The sequence below is a fragment of the Ixodes scapularis genome, unplaced genomic scaffold, assembly GCF_016920785.2.
Source record: "Ixodes scapularis isolate PalLabHiFi unplaced genomic scaffold, ASM1692078v2 PGA_scaffold0__279_contigs__length_252992795, whole genome shotgun sequence".
NCBI classification, from domain to species: domain Eukaryota; kingdom Metazoa; phylum Arthropoda; class Arachnida; order Ixodida; family Ixodidae; genus Ixodes; species Ixodes scapularis.
In genome coordinates this window covers 174,111,637-174,129,136 of record NW_024609835.1, presented here as the reverse complement: position 1 = coordinate 174,129,136, position 17,500 = coordinate 174,111,637, and the positions used below count along the sequence as shown (strand labels likewise).

The following is a 17,500-nucleotide window of genomic DNA, read 5'->3' as shown; positions in this document are numbered from 1 at the left end:
ACTATTAAGGAACATTTACAAAGATAACAAGGTGATTATAACATGGGAAGGAAAGGCGACAGGGAAAATAGAGATAAGACGAGGCCTTAGGCAGGGGTGCCCGTTATCGCCTTTGCTGTTTATGTTGTATCTGAGAGGATTGGAGGATAGACTGGAGAAGAGTGGGCTTGGGTTCAACCTTTCTTACAGTAAGCTAGGCCAAAAAATTCAGCAATCCTTACCGGGATTGATGTATGCGGATGATATTGTACTAATGGCTAACAACAGGACAGAGTTGCAGGAATTAATGAGCATCTGTGGTAGAGAAGAAGAGGAATTAGGTTTAGAATTCAGTAGCGAAAAATCGGCAGTCATGATTTTTAACGAGGATGAAGTTGAGAGGCTGAAGATACAGAATATTACAGTTGAGAGAGCTAGTAAATACAAGTATCTAGGAGTATGGATATGTGATGGTGCAGAATATCTCAGAGACCATGAAAAGTATTTAATAGGTAAGGGCAACAGAAATGCAGCTGTAATGAAAAATAGAGCACTTTGGAATTACAACAGGTATGAGGTGGTGAGAGAGATTTGGAAAGGGGTCATGGTGCCTGGCTTGACTTTTGGAAACGCAGTGCTATGCATGAAATCCGAAGTGCATGCGAGACTAGAAATAAAACAGCGCGGAGTAGGTAGACTGGCTTTGGGGGCACATTGCAAAACGCCAAACCGGGGAGTACAAGGAGACATGGGATGGGCATCATTTGAGAGCAGGGAAGCGGTGAGCAAGGTAGAATTTGAGGATAGGTTGAGGCAAATGGACTGGGAGCAATGGGCACGAAAGGTTTTCAGCTATTTATACATGAGGAGTGTAGACACAAAGTGGAGACAGCGCACTAGGAAATTAAGAGGAAAGTTTTTGGGCTATAGCGAAGATACGGAAGAGCAAGTCTCAGTTAAGAAGAAAGTTAAGGCCACAGAAAGAGATTGGTGGCTAGAGGGAATGCAGACAAAGACGGCTCTGGAAAGCTATAGATTAAACAAAAGAGTTATTGCCAAAGAAAGCATTTATGACAATTCTAGGGGAAGCTCATTGCTGTTTGAGGCAAGAACGGGTGTTCTGCGAACCAGAACATACAGAGTGAAGTACCAGGAAATTGATACAGTGTGCACTGCTTGTGGAGAGGAGGACGAGACGGCTGAGCACTTGATACTCTACTGTAAAGGGCTTCACCCTATGCCTACCGAAGACAACATAGATTTAATAAAGTCATTGGGTTTTAGAGACAGCGAAGGGAGAGTGGATTTTAAGACTAGAGATTACCAAGCAAAGATTAAGTGAATGGTGGCAGAAATCGAGAGAAAACTAGGTATTTTCTTATCCACTGATGGCAAGGGGGTTTCATAGCCTCACTTTCTTTGCACTGCGGAGTGAATATAGATTTCACATTTAAATATTCTAAGCTTAAATGGTAAAACAAAATGGCTAGGTGGCGTAAGCTACCGCCCGATCCAAAGGGCTCAGCCGTATTCATCCATCCATCCATCCATGCACTCGGTGCATTTGGCGAGTTCGTTTGAGTATGGTGGCCTAGTTTGAGTCCAGTTTTCCGTGCAACACTCTGTGAGTGCGATGCATTCTGGGAGAGAACTCGAACGGTGCCAGTGCGTGTGAAACGAACTCGCTATAAGCACTAATCTCCCCGCACGCGCTGTCCACCTTCCATAAGTCACGTGTGATGCACACGGCATGGGATTGGCTTCGATAAAGCCCCTCGATATGTTTTCGTCTGTCTTTATGGCTTCGATGGCTCGCAGCGTCCGCTGCGGTAAGAATCCTCTCTGAAAAAAAAACAACCAAGGTCATTAATTACATTGCGGCAAGGCGGCGCAAGCTACCGCCTATTACGAGTTTTTAGCTACTTTGTGTTCTCAGCAGCGAGGTAGTTCTCAGTTGTTTTCCTCTCGGCTATGGCGGGCTCGACGCCTTTTGAATGTGAGGCGGACCATGAGCACAGCACGGAAAACGTGTCTGTCCTTCGCGTTAACCTGAGCACCGATGGAGACGCTCACGAGTGGCTTGCCAGCTACAGTAATTCTACAAACACATCGTGGATCGTCGACTGGAGATCTGCCAATGCGCGGCGGTATGCACAACCGACTTTTCGCTGGTCAATACGAGAGAAAAGAAAGCTTCCCTTTTCCAAACTTTAGGATCAAAAACGACGTTTGTGGAGCGGTATTAATGTCGCAGGCCCTTGCGAAATGTGGCGGAGCCTCCTACGTTGCAGCATGTATCAGTAAAGCACGTTTTAACTTCCCCCCCGCCCGCCCTCCCACCCCACCTCACCCCACCTCACCTCACCTCACCTCACCTCACCTCACCTCACCTCACCTCACCTCACCCCACGTTTTAACCCCCACGAAAATGTTAACCCACCTGGCCCGTCCGTACACGCCGCTTCGCGGTGGCTACACCGGCGGCCCAAGCCCCGCTTGCGGAAGAGGCTCCGCCATATTTTGTACAAGCCTGCGACATCTTGGAGTGTCTGGTAGAATTAACATATGTGTGCCCCCCAGGCACCGAGCAGCAACGAAATTATAACCTCTAATTTGTCCGAATACCGGGTCCGAAAACAAAAAATAGCGGGAAGACTATGATTAGGTTGTAACACTTTTACACGAATGAGGCGAGAGGGGCCAGTCGAGTGGTCGGCCCCCCTCTTGCTTTTCTGACACCAAGGGGCCTTAGCAGCCTGACCCATTAGTTTTGGAAATGTTCGGGGGATGAGGAGGCGACGGGAGTAGGGAGGCATAGTTTCCTCTTAAATCAACCGCTTTCAGAAAAACTGGTGCCCCCTGTCGGAGACTAGGGTAGGAGCCACATAGAGCACAAAAGGTGGTATTCACTGGACGCCATATTTGAGTTGAATGCTCACAGCGCATGCTCGGGATCAGTTCTTATTTATGGTCTCCCAGAAAAGACAATCTTGATGGTGCGCAGTATGCGTCGTATTTGAAGCGTTGTGGAAGCTTGCCGCCGTTATAGGCTCGGCAGCAGCAAACCCAGCTATGGCCGCCAGTGAATACCACCTATAACTATGTTTAGGGGGCTCGACCTAGTTCACCACCTAGTTGAGCCAATGGGACCAATGGAGCCAAATGGAGCCAATTGGACCTAGTTTTGTTGCTCGAAAGAGAATGTTCGCTCTTGCTTGTACCATGCCGACACAACTTCACCCTGAGAAACTCAAACTGGAAATTCAGAAGATGGTGGATTGTTGACTGTACTCTGTTTCACCTTGCAATGGACTGCAGATAATGCCATGAGCCATCAAAGCCTATCCAATGCCATATGAGTGTCACACAGCCTTCAGGAGGGGAACAGCAGAGTGCAGGTCACGTGAAATGTTTACAACGCTGGAATGGCTTGGAATGTCTGCTGTGGTTCATCATAAGGTGAAATGGAGTCTAGAAATGTTGGGGGCTGCGGGTGGGGTCAAAGTGACAGCCTGTTCCGACGCCACTGCTTAGAGTAACCGCACTCTCCACTTGTAGAGCAAAATGTTGCTTCGAGACAGTGTACCTATGTAAGCAGGGGAGTGGATGTCAGTTTGGTGGCAAAGCAAAAAAAAAGGAATAAACAAGACAAGGTGGCATGCATTGTGTTTTTTCACTATTTTTCGCACAATTTGATGGCAATTGCTCGTGGTAGGTTCAGGGAGATTGTTGTCTTCACTTTTGACTGGGTAACGCCAGTTTCGGGTGGTTGACAAGATTGTCAGAAACGGCACAAGGAAATCCCCGTAGAATTTGAGGTTAATGTTTTGTCATGACATTCCAATGGCCTGCCGGTTCTCCTATGTCGGGCTAATAAAACATTGCTTAATGAAAGCTTACTTGAACGTATGAGGGCAGTTAAGAATGAATCTCCAAACTCTGAAGTAGCAAAACATGCCGAAGAGTGCAGTAATTGTTTGCCTGCTTGGGTTTCTAGAGGAGACAATCAGAATCGTACACCTGTGGGCAGTGGTATTGACCATTGTTGAAAATTGAAAGTTCGGAAGGTATGGGTGTGTCCAATCAAGTGCGGACACACTGCTGGGCAAAAAAGGTAGATCCTGTTGGCTCCATTTGGCTGCACTGACCTAGACTAATCTCCCCCAGAGTTCCTTTTCTGCCCATACTGCCTTATCTTTTGCACCTAAGTTCATTCAAAGCTTCTTCGCTCTCCCTTCTAAGGGTACTGATCGTTTCATCTTAGAAATCCTTGAGCCCTATTTTTGACAGGTGGCACCAGTTCTTTCGAAAATGGTGGATTGTTTTAGCCAACCTTTGCTCACACTAGATTTGGCAACTCAGACGTTTTGGCTTTTGTAATGGAAGGGAAGGGAGGGGAAAAGATTGTTTATCTTTGGTTTTAGATGTGTATATCATCTGGAGTTTGTTTGCATTGTCAGCCAATGTGTGCTATGCCCTTGAAACTGCCATTGTATGGAGGGGCCTTGCTTGTGTAGTTGGGTGAGGGCTCGGCAATGCAGTTTCATGGGGGAAGGTTGCACAAACATACGCTGTCAGGGAGGGTTGTATAGGAGGGTGGTGTATGTAACCGGTTGTGCCTATTAAATTCAGTGAGGTGGGTTTGAGACCTGTAATGTATTTCTTTTTTTTTCGTCTGTCGAGACAGGCGAAACCGGAGACTGGTTTCAAATTATGACAATGGTCTCCCATTTTGATGAAAGTATCGCACGAAGTGTCTATTGCTTTTTGTGAGAGATGCAGCGACGTGTGGCATGTGACCTTGATCAATCTTGGCACGGCGGTGTGCCGGCAGTAACACTCTTTTTAGGAAGCGTGCATTAGCACTGTGTTGTTCTTTGATTGTCCATAGCCACTTTAAAACGGTGCTGACATTATAAAAAGAATGCATTTACACTATCTAACTGGCTCACATACTTTTCAGACTTCAGTGAAAGATCTATATTTTGCTAATGCCAAGTGAAAAGTATATTTCACCCAAAACTTGTGACCTGCAAGGCTGCTTTGCCAAAGGGCTTTGGATCATCTTTGTGCATGATACCCCTTTCCCACCAATGAGGAGTTAACAGCAAAAGGAAAAGAAAGGCAATGTTCTGACTCTTACGGTGTTAGAGGGGAATAACAGAGGACGAAAATCGGATGATACGTTTCTCCAACTGGCAGCATACTTTTATGGCCAATTCGTCTGGGCCCGCACCGCACCCGTTCAGTGCAGTAAACTCTTTCCACTTTAGTACACGAAAGACTGGCGGGGAGAGAAGGATCTCCCCTCTAGCCTTCTGTGTACCACGAACCGCACTGCACCGGTGCGATGCGGGCCCAGACACATTGGCCATTATTTTGACATCCGTTACCAGATGCGACAGTCACCGCGCAGAGTTGGAAGGGTTGAGGAGGATAGGGAAGGAAGGGAGGGTGGGGGTGGAGAGGGGGCGGAGGTGGAAAGAAAGAGGAACATGTCTTTGAGCCGGTGGTGCACCCCAAAGCCAAAGAGGGGGAGGGGGGGGGGGGGGGAGCATAGTAAGAGAAGTAACCTTCAGGAGAGATTAAAATGTGGGCGACCTTACTTTAAAGGCGCCTACGTTTGTCGCATTTCTGGCACAGAAAGGACACGTCGGCATCGGATAGACAAAGCGATGGGGACCCAATGTTTTGCTGCGAATGGCACACGGCGAAGGCTTCGATAATCTCGCGGCCGTATCTCAGCCTATGTGTTCCAACAGTGGCAGTGGCTGAAAACTCTGGCTCGCAGGACTGGCAGGAGCCGATGTGCTGGGCTTTTGAATGGAGGCTATGGAGGAATGGGTTGGAAGCCGCCTGTTTTACTTCGTTGGTGTGCTCCTTCAGGCAGTCGTTTAGACAACGGCCTGCCTGACCGATGTATCGCGATTCACACTTGAGCGGGATCAAGTAGTTGCTGGCCTGTCTACAAGGAACAAACTTGGTAGCATGTTTCTTGGGGCATGCCTTTGGGGCAGTTGGTTTTTTAACCTTCTTGCAGAGCGAGGAGAACCTGAGGCGACATGAAAAGAACACCTACGTGCCATGTCAGAGTGCTAACGATTTGATTCTGTGGGAAACATTGTGCACGTATAAAACGCATGCAAAGCGGGATGCGCGTGACCTGCCCTGTTGTGTGCTGGTGGACTGAGCTGTCATAATGCAATTTAATCGGGTCTCGAGTAAGTCTTTTGGGTAGCTTGCCTTGATAAGGCGGGTGAGCTGTAGGGAGCAGCTTGTTGAGACCAGGTGGGGGCATGATTTCAATTGAAGATAAGGTCAGGAGGCTTTGAACGATTCCGCTTTTGACGTTTTTGAATGGTTACTGTGGAAGGGAAGCACTAGTTTGCATAATCTTTGCTGGAGACCAGCAAATACCGGAATCTGAGGCATGCAGGCGAAGATCTAAGGACTGCAGTTCGTCCTGTGTAGGGGCCTCGCTGGTAAATTTTAGGCCGGACGAATTATCTGGGAATATCTGTGCTATAGCTTTAGGATCTGAGGTGGGTTGGTGAACAATAAGGAAGTCGTCTACATATTGGAAGACGGATGTGATCTGGGCAAGAACTCCAAGGGCTTAGAAAACCCGCCTATCCACGAAGGACAGGTAGATCTCACTCAACATGGGGGCCAGGCACGAGCTGATGCAAACCCCATTCTTCTGAGCGAAGACCTTTCCCTCATGCTCCACTAGTGCTCTCCACCTCCACCCTTTCTCCACCCCCCACCCTCCCTTCCTTCCCTATCCTCCTCAACCCTTCCAAATCTGTGCGGTGACTGTCGCGTCTGGTGACGGATCTCAAAATAAATGTACGCTGCCAGTTGGAGAAATGTATCGTCCGGTTTTCGTCCTCTATGTTATTCTCTTCTAACATTGTAACTTAACCAGCATGCTCCATTTCCACGAATCTGGCTCTTCCATCCAGTTACCGGAAAAAAGAAAAGAAAGGCAATGCTCTGGCTCTTCCATTCAGTTACCGGCATACAGTTACTGCCATTCAGTTAAAGCCATTTAGTTAATCTAGCTTTTTATTGAACTAGCGCGAACTGGACAGGGCCGAAAAAAGGCTCGTATACAACAGGACTGGCGCTGACTTCCAACCAGTGGCGCAGCCGGGAATTCTTTTTGGAGGGGGGGGGGGGGGGGGGGGCTGAGGGCTGAGGGGGCTGGGATTTCCATGACTTGGGGTGTGAAGAGGGTTAGGTGGGGAAACTGAAGCCCCATAAACCCCCCCCCCCCCTCCCCCCCCACTCCACGGCTACACCCCTGCTTTCAACTAAGTTATTTCATCATCCAACCGAGCACTATATACCATCGCCTGCGGACATAAAAAACACAAAAAAGGTTATAGATTAAGATTTCTACCATGAACCTGCCTTTAGATAAAACCATCAAGAAAAGATGATTCTTTGTCAATATGACATACCAATGGCATGCTGACACACTTGTCTCTAGCTTTTTTGATAACGCGTCTGTTATTTCCCTCTCTGTCTTGTCCTTTGCTCTCTTCAGGAACTTGGTAAATTTCAAAAGCGGTTTACACCCACATTGTTTAACATGCTCAACAAGATGACCACCCGAATTGCTTTGTATTGAAAGAGTATTCTCGAATGCGCTCTCATTGAAACACCGACCCATTTGTCCAATGTAAATGCAGCCACAGCTAAAAGGAATATCGTAAACAACCCCACTTGTGCAGTTAGTGTATGTGATTGCATGTTTTTTTTTTGTGCATTGAGCTCTTTTATGCCCATTAAGCATTGAACAAATCTTACCAAGCTTGCAAGGAGCTGGAAAAAGGAGATTAACATCAAGCCTACCGGCTATCTTCTTTAAGTTATAAAATACCTTGTGCATATAAGGCACAATTTGATTTCTTTTTTTGTTGATCTGTTCTAGAGTATGTTTTTATTCTGTGATCCTTTAAGTTTCTGTTATAGGGTCATGCAAACACTTGATGGTAGCATGTTAGGGACCCCATGGATTTTAACTTCCTAAGCTGAAGATAGAAGCCTGTTGACATTTTGTGCTCACAACTTTTTGTGAGGGCCAGTAAGCAATTTGTGGCTATTCCTCTTTTTATAAACTTGGAGCGGACAAATGACAAAAGATGTTTTTTGGATCGTAGGTTGTATATCCAGCACAAATGTTGCTTAGTGCAACACTTGATGCTGATAACACTTAGATGCTGATGAAAACATGTGGTGCTGATGATAACACTGAGCAATGCTGTGGGTGTGAACCGTTTTTGAAATTGACCAAGTTACTGAAAAGAGAAAAGGACAAGACAGAGAGGGAAATTATAGGGGCATTTTTTATCAAAAAAGCGGGAGACATGTGCGTCAGCGCATGCTGTCGGTGTGTCTCATTGACTAAGAATTGTCTTTTCTTGATAATTTTATCTGGAGATAGGCACGTGGTGGACATGTAATCTTAAAGTATAACTATTTTTGTGTTTTTTATGTTGGCAGGTGATGGTGTATATTGCTTGGTTGGATGATGCAGTAAACTTAGTTGAAAGTCAGCGCCAGTCCTGTCGTACGTGCGCCTTTTTTCGTTCCTGTCTAGTTTGCGCTATTTTAATCATGTTTAATATGAACCAACTAGACCAATCAAAAGTCATGTTACCCATATAGGTTTGCAAAACATTGCTTCTTTGTAAGTTCCTTTGTGTGCTGTCAGATTCAATTTTTTAATCATGAATTTTCCTGGCTTTTGGAACATTTTCTCAAACAAAATTTTTTCCGTATATTAGCAGGGGAAAGATTTAAAGAAATTGTGTGCTCAGCATACGGTGAAATCTGCCTCTCGGAATTCAAATTCGAAGCATGCGTCACCATGTATTATTTTTTCCGAAACTACTACTTGAGATAAATCATGATGTGTTGCTAGTGACTCTGACATTGCAGGTCATGAAATACCTGCACTTTGTGGAAACGTGGCTCATGGATAATGCAATCCTCAAGGCCTTTATTACCAAGTGTAAACAGCTGAAAGTTTCCATTGCCATGCTGGTATTTTGCCCGAACTGACTTGGAAGGCTGAAAGCATCGGTTGCAGAAAGGCACATTGATATTCTTATGCAGCCTATTTGTTACACTCACGAATGCACAAGCGAGAGCCGACTGTGTTTTGTTACGAGTTTAGTCTCTGAGAAGCATTTCCCACATTGCGTCATCCAAGACCAATTCTAACACATGGGCGATGCATATTCTCTTTCTATGGACAAAGTTACATTCTATTGAATTGCTTCACTCCTTGCATTATTGAGTGTTCCATTCCTTCGGAAGTTAGCAACCCACTTTTGAAAACTTTGACGAAACAGACAAACTTCATCTTTTATGCATTCATCTTTTGTTAGTAAAGTTGATGCCATAAAGGCCCATGTGGCAGCAATTGTTCATAATTGGGCAAAGAAAAGTTAGTGCCTAGAAGGCATAGCCATAAAGTGGCAATGTTTGATTACGGAGTGTGAGATCACCAGGAGCCAACTTTATTCAGTTAGGGTCCTTCAAACATTGGAAAATCAAAAAGAAAAGATTTTGTGGTCTTTTTGCAGGATGGTGTTCCACCAGAAGTGGGTGTGCCACCGCAGCAGTCGTCATAAGACCACCGGTCGCCATTCGACTGGCTGCCCGGCATTTGTGGACATCAAGGTGAAGAAAGTTAGCCGTGACACCAAGAGACATGACCCCTTCCTCAAGCGGGCGACCCCGCTGGCAGCAGTGGTCAAGCTCGGCCAGCATCACAATCACAGCCTCGACGATGCTGAGGCGAAGCGACTTCTCAGGAGTACGCCGGACACTCGCGCGCTCTTCCTCGGCTATTTCCGAGACGGCTTGACCGTGGCCAAAGCCGTGGCACTCCACAGAGAGAAGCTTTCTGCTGAAGACAACGCGTTGGAGCGGCTAGCCAGTAACGCCCTCAATCCCAACCCAAACGTGGTGTACCACTGGTACAAACTTTGGAGGAAGCAGCTTTCTAGCGAACAAGACCCCACTGTGAAGCTGGACGAAAAGGCGGCTTCATATCTCAGACTTGGTAAGTCATTGCCCCTTGGAATTTGTGACATGAAATCGTGTGGGTGGTCTTTAAGCAAGCTTGTTGAAGAGCCTGGATTTTAACCACTTCATTGAGTATATTTTTATTAACTGCAATCGCCCGCAGCCCCCCCCCCCCCTCCGCCCTACCCCCAGAAAAATTTGGATTGTAACATGAAACAAATGCACATGCGCAGAAGAAAGATCTTTTAAGAAGAAAGAACAAAATTACGAGCGTCCCCCAAAAGAAGTCCAAACCAGGACACCAAGATTTATGGAACGATGATTCTTAAATTAAATGCAATAACATTTCTTTTGCCAACAAACGCCGTGGAAGGTGCAAGTAGCCCAAGCAGGTAGCTTGGGTTTTTGCTCCCCCTGTGCGAGGGCTCGCGCGGCTAGAAAGCGATCAGACGCAAGAAATTGGCGCTTGTGTCTTTCATTGTGCAAGGATTCCACACCTTCCAATAAAAGACACACTTTCGAAAGGGGTCTATGATAAAAGTAATACACTTGATGGAAGTGCTCCGATTACAGAGTGCCTCGCGGAAGAAAGGAGCAGGCTGAAGAAGGCATCAATGAACAAATCCGGCAGCCCGCATAGGCTCAGCATCTTCGTCGTTCCAATAAGACACTAGAATAGAGAAAACGGTGTTTAGCTAGGTACAGAGAAGCAGGATAGGCTCATTCTGCTATGACCGAGGGCTAAGGAGGGAGCATTTGGTTTGTCTTCATTTCATCAGCTGAGTATGGCCTTTAAAGAAAATCACTTCAAAATGCTATCAAATTTTGACATAATCTACAGCAAAGCATCTAAAAGTGCAGCACTACTTTTTATATAATTTTTTATATGGTTTGACCATATTTGACTGTTTTTTGATATTGGGAGAATAGGTTTTTGTATTTGTATGACATATTGTCATATTAATTGGGAAGATCCTTGCTAAAAGGGACCCTACTATCTCGCAGTCATTGTAAATTCAAAAGGGAACATGGAAAGCATAACTGCAGTGCTGCGCCTAGATATAAATCAGCTAATGCATTAGAAGTAGTAGGTTGTTACGCTGTGGTGGCGTAATTTTGGATTTGTTTGTTTTCTTGGCTTGAAGTTTTTTCTTAATTGCCACAATTTATTATGACGATGGTAACCATTCTTATTATGGGTGGAGTTTTATTTTGCACCCTTCCCAATTTTAAAACTGCCTGGCTTGTATCGTACAGTGGTGTGTGTGTATGGTTTAGGACATTGGCTTGCTTAAAGGCCCACTGCAGCTAAGCACATCAATGCCCTAGTTTTAATAATGATCAGGTTCACACATTTCTTATTGGGTCATTGGAATTTGAAGGGAAAAGGCACAGTTGGACCTAATTATAACAAAGTTGACAGGAATCGGAAGTCTTTTCGCCAGGCTGTCGAAGCCGAACCGGAACTGAAACGCTTATTTTTTCCGATTCGGGACAGAGTTCGAACTGAAGTCTTCAGTGCCATTTTGGAGCTGAACCTGAACCAGAGCAAGACAAAAGAACCGTTCTGAACTGGTTTGCCAAACAATTTGGGCGCAAATTTGCGCTTCTATTTCAACTGCTGTGCACCGGAAATTTTGAAAGGCTTAATTAGTGCTGACGGGCAAGGTGTTTCCACTTACGCAAATATTTTTGTAAGTATATTTTACAAAGACGGAGGTCAATAGCAGCTGTTACTGACTGTCACAGAATCCGCCTGAGCCGCTCAAATTCACAATGCCCACGCGCCCGGCAGAAAGCCGCCGCCATGTGTCGACGGGATGATGCATTGAGCCACCACAGAAACAACAATGCAGCATCAAATTCGGGTTTACTACAATTGATCGAACGGCATTTCATCAAGACACGTTTTAAAAAACTGGCTCGTTTTATCGAAGCTCGTTTTAGAGAAAGCGGAGCCTCAGTTTAGAAAAATGACGTTTATCGAAAAGGAGACACTGTTTAAATAATAAAAGGATCTCCTACTTTATGCGTGTCTCACTAGACCTCATGTTAACTCCCCCCCCCCCCCCCAACAGTCTGCGGCTGCTCATTACGAAAATGTTAACCCACCTGGTCCACCCGTACACTCCGCTTTGCAGCGGCTGATTTCGTTAAAAGAAGGCTCATCGCCCTTTTCTTTAAATTGAGCTTCTCTATGAGGCGATTCGATAAACTGGGGTCGGTAAAAAGGCGTTTGCTGAATCGAGCTGCTCTCAAGCTCTTGCCCTGGTGCGCGCCCGCTGGCGGGAAAGACTTGGAAAATTCTATGAGACTCCTGATTCCTCACGCAGCCAACATGCGGAATCCCCGCAAGAAAGGGAGAGGGCAAGGAACACCGGTCAACAAAACCAGAAAAGAGCCTCACAGAGCCAAGATCCGACCCTGGCGAAGCTACCGTGAGACCCAGAGGAAGATGAAGAACGTTCTAGCGTGAAAAACTCCAGGCCTTTCACGAATATTTGCATGCCTTCCGCGTGATTCGTATCCTCTGTGGCAAGAAGGAAATCGTTGCCGAAGAAACACTACGCACGCACAGGGCTTCCGCCTTCGAGATTGCGCCATAAAATGAGTATAAAAGAAAAGAGGCGCACCGTTGACAGGCATTCGGAATGAAAAAACCTCGCAAATAAATGTGATGGCGCTCATCTGCACTCCTGGTCCTGGATCTACTCGGTCATCTGCAATCAGTGCTTACCTGCACTCAGCTGTAACAGTTAGGCGGAAATCCCACATTGTTTTATTACATCATATATTTCTCATGGCATTCATATTTTTGGGAGATCACATAGTGTAGGAATTTAAAATAAGTAAGAAGTTTGTGAGCTTGTTTGGCCAGGCTGCACAGTGGATGAGATAACCTAGTAGGTAGCCCAAGCTAATTTTCTGCACTTTTTCTCTTTTTGGGGTTTACTACGGTGGGTCGAACGCCCTTTCATTGAAACACGTTTTAGAGAATGGGCACAGTTTATTGAAGCTCGGTTTAGAAAAAATGAGGCTCATTACAAAAAGTTTTGTCCCACCAGGCCCACCCGTACACGCCGCTTCGCTGCAGCTGAATTTGCTAAAAGAAAAGCTCATCGTCATTTTCTCTAAACTGGGTTTTTTTATAAAGGGATTGTACGCAATGAGAAACTAAGGGAGAGAATGAAACAAGAGTGCATGGGGACGTCAGTACGCTGAGCTTTGATTGAAATAATTAGTTGGTAGACCTAAACCTAGCTGTCTTTGTCTGCACTGCATTCGTCGAACACGTTAGAATGCGAGAGCCAAACGGCGGACGCCAGAATTTCCCGTTCTAACGCGTTCGACAAGTGCAGTGGAGGCAAAGGCGGTAGCCTTTGTCTCTGCTGCGCTTGTATAACGTGTTCGAATGTGAAAGCCAGAAGTTGGCATTCCGCATTGTAGTGCCTTTGACAAGTGCAGTGGAGACAAAGACAGCTAGCTTTATGTGTACCCACTCATCACAACAACCAGAACTGGGCATTCCAACGTCCCTGCACGCTCTTGTCTCCTCTGCCTCAGTTCCTCAGCACATAAACGGGAGTCTCTAACTGGTATTCGCTAAAATGAGCTTCGATAAAATGGATGCCCCCAATTTTTTTGTATAGGCTCCAACGGCTTCATCTCAAGATGGTGCGGCCGAAGAAGAACCCGGTGCGGACGCATTTCAAATTCGACACTGACAAGAACCAGTCAGTATGTGGGTTGCGGCTCTCCGGAGAGCACGCTGCCAAACTCCGGCGCCACTTAAAGCAATGCCACAAGGCTGTGTATGATGCACTTCTGGCACAAAAGCCTTCGAGCAGCAGCGCTCCTGAGCCGTCCACCACTAGCAGCTATGCTGCCAGTCAGTCGCCAAGAACAGCGTTCAAGCAGCCAACATTGCCATTTGTCGTACAACGGGGCTCAAATGTAACAGTTAGGTACGCATGTGTTGAGCTCGTCACGGGAACGACACACTGCTGAGTATTTGAAAAGCGACGTTCTTCAAGTAATTTCAAGGTATGTCTCTCCAGAGCAGGCCTACAGTAAAATGACCGACAATGGAGCAACTAATGCTGAAAACAGTTGCTCTCTGTGCAAAATCCGCTGACCCGGTCGCAGCAAGATTCAACCAGTTCAAGTCTGAAGAGGAAGACGTGCACGCATACAGTGGAGCCTCAGATGGTGCCTCCTACCTTGAAGAATTAGAAAGAGCTTTTGCTTTTTCAAGTGAGGGAGCTCTTCTTCAAAAAAATGAGGTGTGCTGCGAACACGCTGCAGCTCGCTGTACATGACACACTCAAGTATACAGCTTCTAGCAACATCATACAGAAGGCCCGAAAAGTTGTGAAAAATAAATTGCAGGAAGATCCATTAATGGATTGTTTGGGAATGCGTTAGCATGACCCTTGAAAACTTTAATTCTGGCTGCTTCTCTTTTTTGTTTTTGGCTTTCTCTTTTGCTTCCTCTATATTTTTCTGCCTCTTTTTGACCTCGTTACAGGGTCACTGTTAGAGTTTCCCAAAGGGGGACATGTGTGCCGTTTCCCAAGGGTCATACTAACAGATTCCCAAAAATTCTTCAATGGATCTTCCTGTAATTTGTTTCATACATTTTTGTACTCTGCCTGTCAGAGTACGTCGACGCCCTTGGATTTGATCATCCATACCACTCGTGGAATGATCCACATCAACACCACTTGTCGAAGGAACTGCATCTATATCACACGTGGAGTGAACTGCATCCGTCGTTTTAACTGCACACACACACACATCACGGCCCACCCACCTCGAAGAACAACTGGCGACAGCTGAGTAGCAACTGAGCATACCTGCATTCCACCGCGCCGTGCTGCAACACCTTCTAGTTAACAAAGCCGTAGTGCTGAATGAGATGGCGTCATCAGAGACCGCCAACACTGGGCACAGATTGGACGTGACGATTGGGCTAACATTCGACTCAAGCATGACTTGAAGCGGAGAGCTGACGCAGCATTCGTTTCCAATCTGTGTCCAGCGTTGGCCTTCTCTGATTAAGCCATCTTATTCAGCGTTATGACTTTGTTATCAAGGAGGTGCTGCACAATGCCTCCTCCTCTCTGGCTCCACTCCAGCTGTGTGCGTAACTTTACTGGAAACGAAAGGGCCCGTTTTGTCGAGAACCCGGCGGTGTCTTTCTGTTTGTCAGTGCCTTAGAGAAAGGGATAGGTTGGCACATGTTCACGTCAGCGCTTCGGACCAACGGGAATGTCGCACGCGACAACTCACAAACGAAAGACACCACTGGGTTTTCATCAAAACGAGCCCTCTAATGCTAACGCATTAAAATAAGGTCGCAGATCGTGCCTGCCGTCCCTACTTCGGAAGCTCAATCTGAAGAAGCCCATCCTGGATTGCGTAACAAGGTGGATGTCTACCGGGGCCATGATGCTCCGATTGCTGGAGCTGAGAGAGTTCTGCCACGAGTTTATCACAGACGATGATGAACACCGCCTTACTTAAGAAGACTGGCAATCAATAAGCAACATAGTTGCCTCCCTGGGGCCAACCAAGAAAGTAACAGTGCAGCTTCCAAGGGAGCAACTAACATTGGGGGACTTCTACAAAGCGTAGCTGACGTGTCAAATTGAGACGCAAAAGATTGACACCCCAGTCGCGAATCAGCTGGCCGCTACCATGAAAAGGCGAGAGAAGGTGTTGCTTGGAAGCAACATTTTCTGTGCGGCTGTATTTTTGTGTCCGTGACACCATGTCACACTAACAAGCAAGGAGAGGTTCAGAGCAAAGCGGCATCTGCTACTGGCATGGAGGAAGCTTCGCACACTTAAGAAAGATGCCCAGCCACACCAACCGCAAACCCCATGCACAGCGGGGAGTTCCACTTGCTCTAATGACAACCTCAAAGTGTTCATCATGCATAAAAGAAAGTGGCTGCCTGAAAGCATTTAGCGACCGTTCTTCGATCTTTGGGGAGATTCAGACCCTAGGGGACAGCTTTGATAAGGTGCCCCCGAATTACCAAGGATAGCAATATCTTGGAATTTGGGGAAAAGGAAAAGTCCCGGCGTCACGAATTATATTCCCTTGCGCTCATTGCACTTCCAGTACCGGTCACTTAAGTCGGTGTGGGAAGGTCCTTCTCTGGGTTAAAATACATCCTAGCATTGCAACGAGTGCGATTGAACCCGGACATACTAGATGACGTCTTTCTTCTTTGTTTGTTTCATTCAGCGAAGACAGAGCGTACATATCAGTAAAATTAATATGGCTTGTGAATATAACAATTTGGAAGAGGCACTCGTCCATTCTTGCAGTAGACATATTTAATTTTGTGTTTGGTGTATAATAGGTTGGTACCCAGTCCCATGTGAAGTCTTGAATGTTTGAAGATCATTCCAAGAGACAGATGAAGTACACAAAATCAATAAATGAGTGCTTATTCTATACCGTAGTGACCAACTTCATGGCATGAGAAGTGTGCGAATATTCGGTTAAATTTTTCACTTTTCCTTGAACCGTTATATGAACTGGTTCAAACCATTATTTTTTCCGCTCCAGAGCTGAACCCGAGCAAAATCGAAATATCTGAACCGTAACCTGAACCGAACCAAAAAGAGTTTCGGTTCGAAACCCTGCTTTTTGCAATGTGGAATTTGTCATAAATCTGAGATTGGCAAAATATTGAGATTGTTTATACACACGAGATTGGCAAAATATTGAGATTGTTTATACACACGGTGTGTAATCGTCATACAGCCCTTTAAGAAAGGATTATGCAATGGTTATGGTCTAATTCTTCTAAATTTATGTGGAAAGTAACTAGAATAAATTTGTTTCTATTCATTACAGGAAGGGAGGGGGGGAATGTAAAAACATGCGTAAAGTGCCGTAAAAATTGTATTTAAGTGAAAAACCATAGTAAAAAGTATTTTTTGTCTTATTTCTTTTAAATTGATGTGGAAAGTAACTGCAATTAATTCGTTTCTATTCATTACAGGAAAGGGGGGTCTAAAAAGATGTATTTTTTCTTTTGTCTTGTTTGTTGATCACAGTAAAAGTGCATGCATAGTAAGAGTCACTGACCTTGTTGCCTTTTATCCCGTCGGTCCAAAGTATGTTTGGTGGCACAATATTGCCAGAACACACTTTTTAATTTTTTATTTTATATATATATACCTATGTATATATATATTTTTTTTTTTTTTTTTGCAGGGAAGAAGCTAAGAGCAGGTAGAAACTGAGAGGTTAGCCAAGGTGGCCTGCCTTGGTTGGTTACTCTGAGTTGGGAAAGGGGATATGGAAGGAAAAGGACAGAGGAAGCAAACGTTTGTGGGAAGGGGGGGGGGGGTATGTTTACTGGGTTTGCCACCTGCCCAGTTTCTGACTGGCATGGCCGTTTTTTTTTGTTTTTTTTTTAGATGACAGGCCGGTTGCCAATATGTATAGCTAAGAC

At 45.7% G+C, this 17,500-nt stretch overlaps 1 protein-coding gene across 1 annotated transcript in view; it reads left to right on the top strand.

Moving 5' to 3' along the window:
- The first annotated feature begins 1,918 nt into the window (after window positions 1–1,918).
- Window positions 1,919–17,500, top strand: part of LOC8025461 — a 35,345-nt gene continuing 19,763 nt past the window's right edge. Inside the window, exons 1-2 of the mRNA XM_029980667.3 lie at window positions 1,919–2,126; window positions 9,579–10,060. Of these exons, the coding sequence (XP_029836527.2) occupies window positions 1,951–2,126; window positions 9,579–10,060 (658 nt within the window). The 5' untranslated portion in view covers window positions 1,919–1,950. The remainder of the gene's footprint in view (window positions 2,127–9,578; window positions 10,061–17,500) is intronic.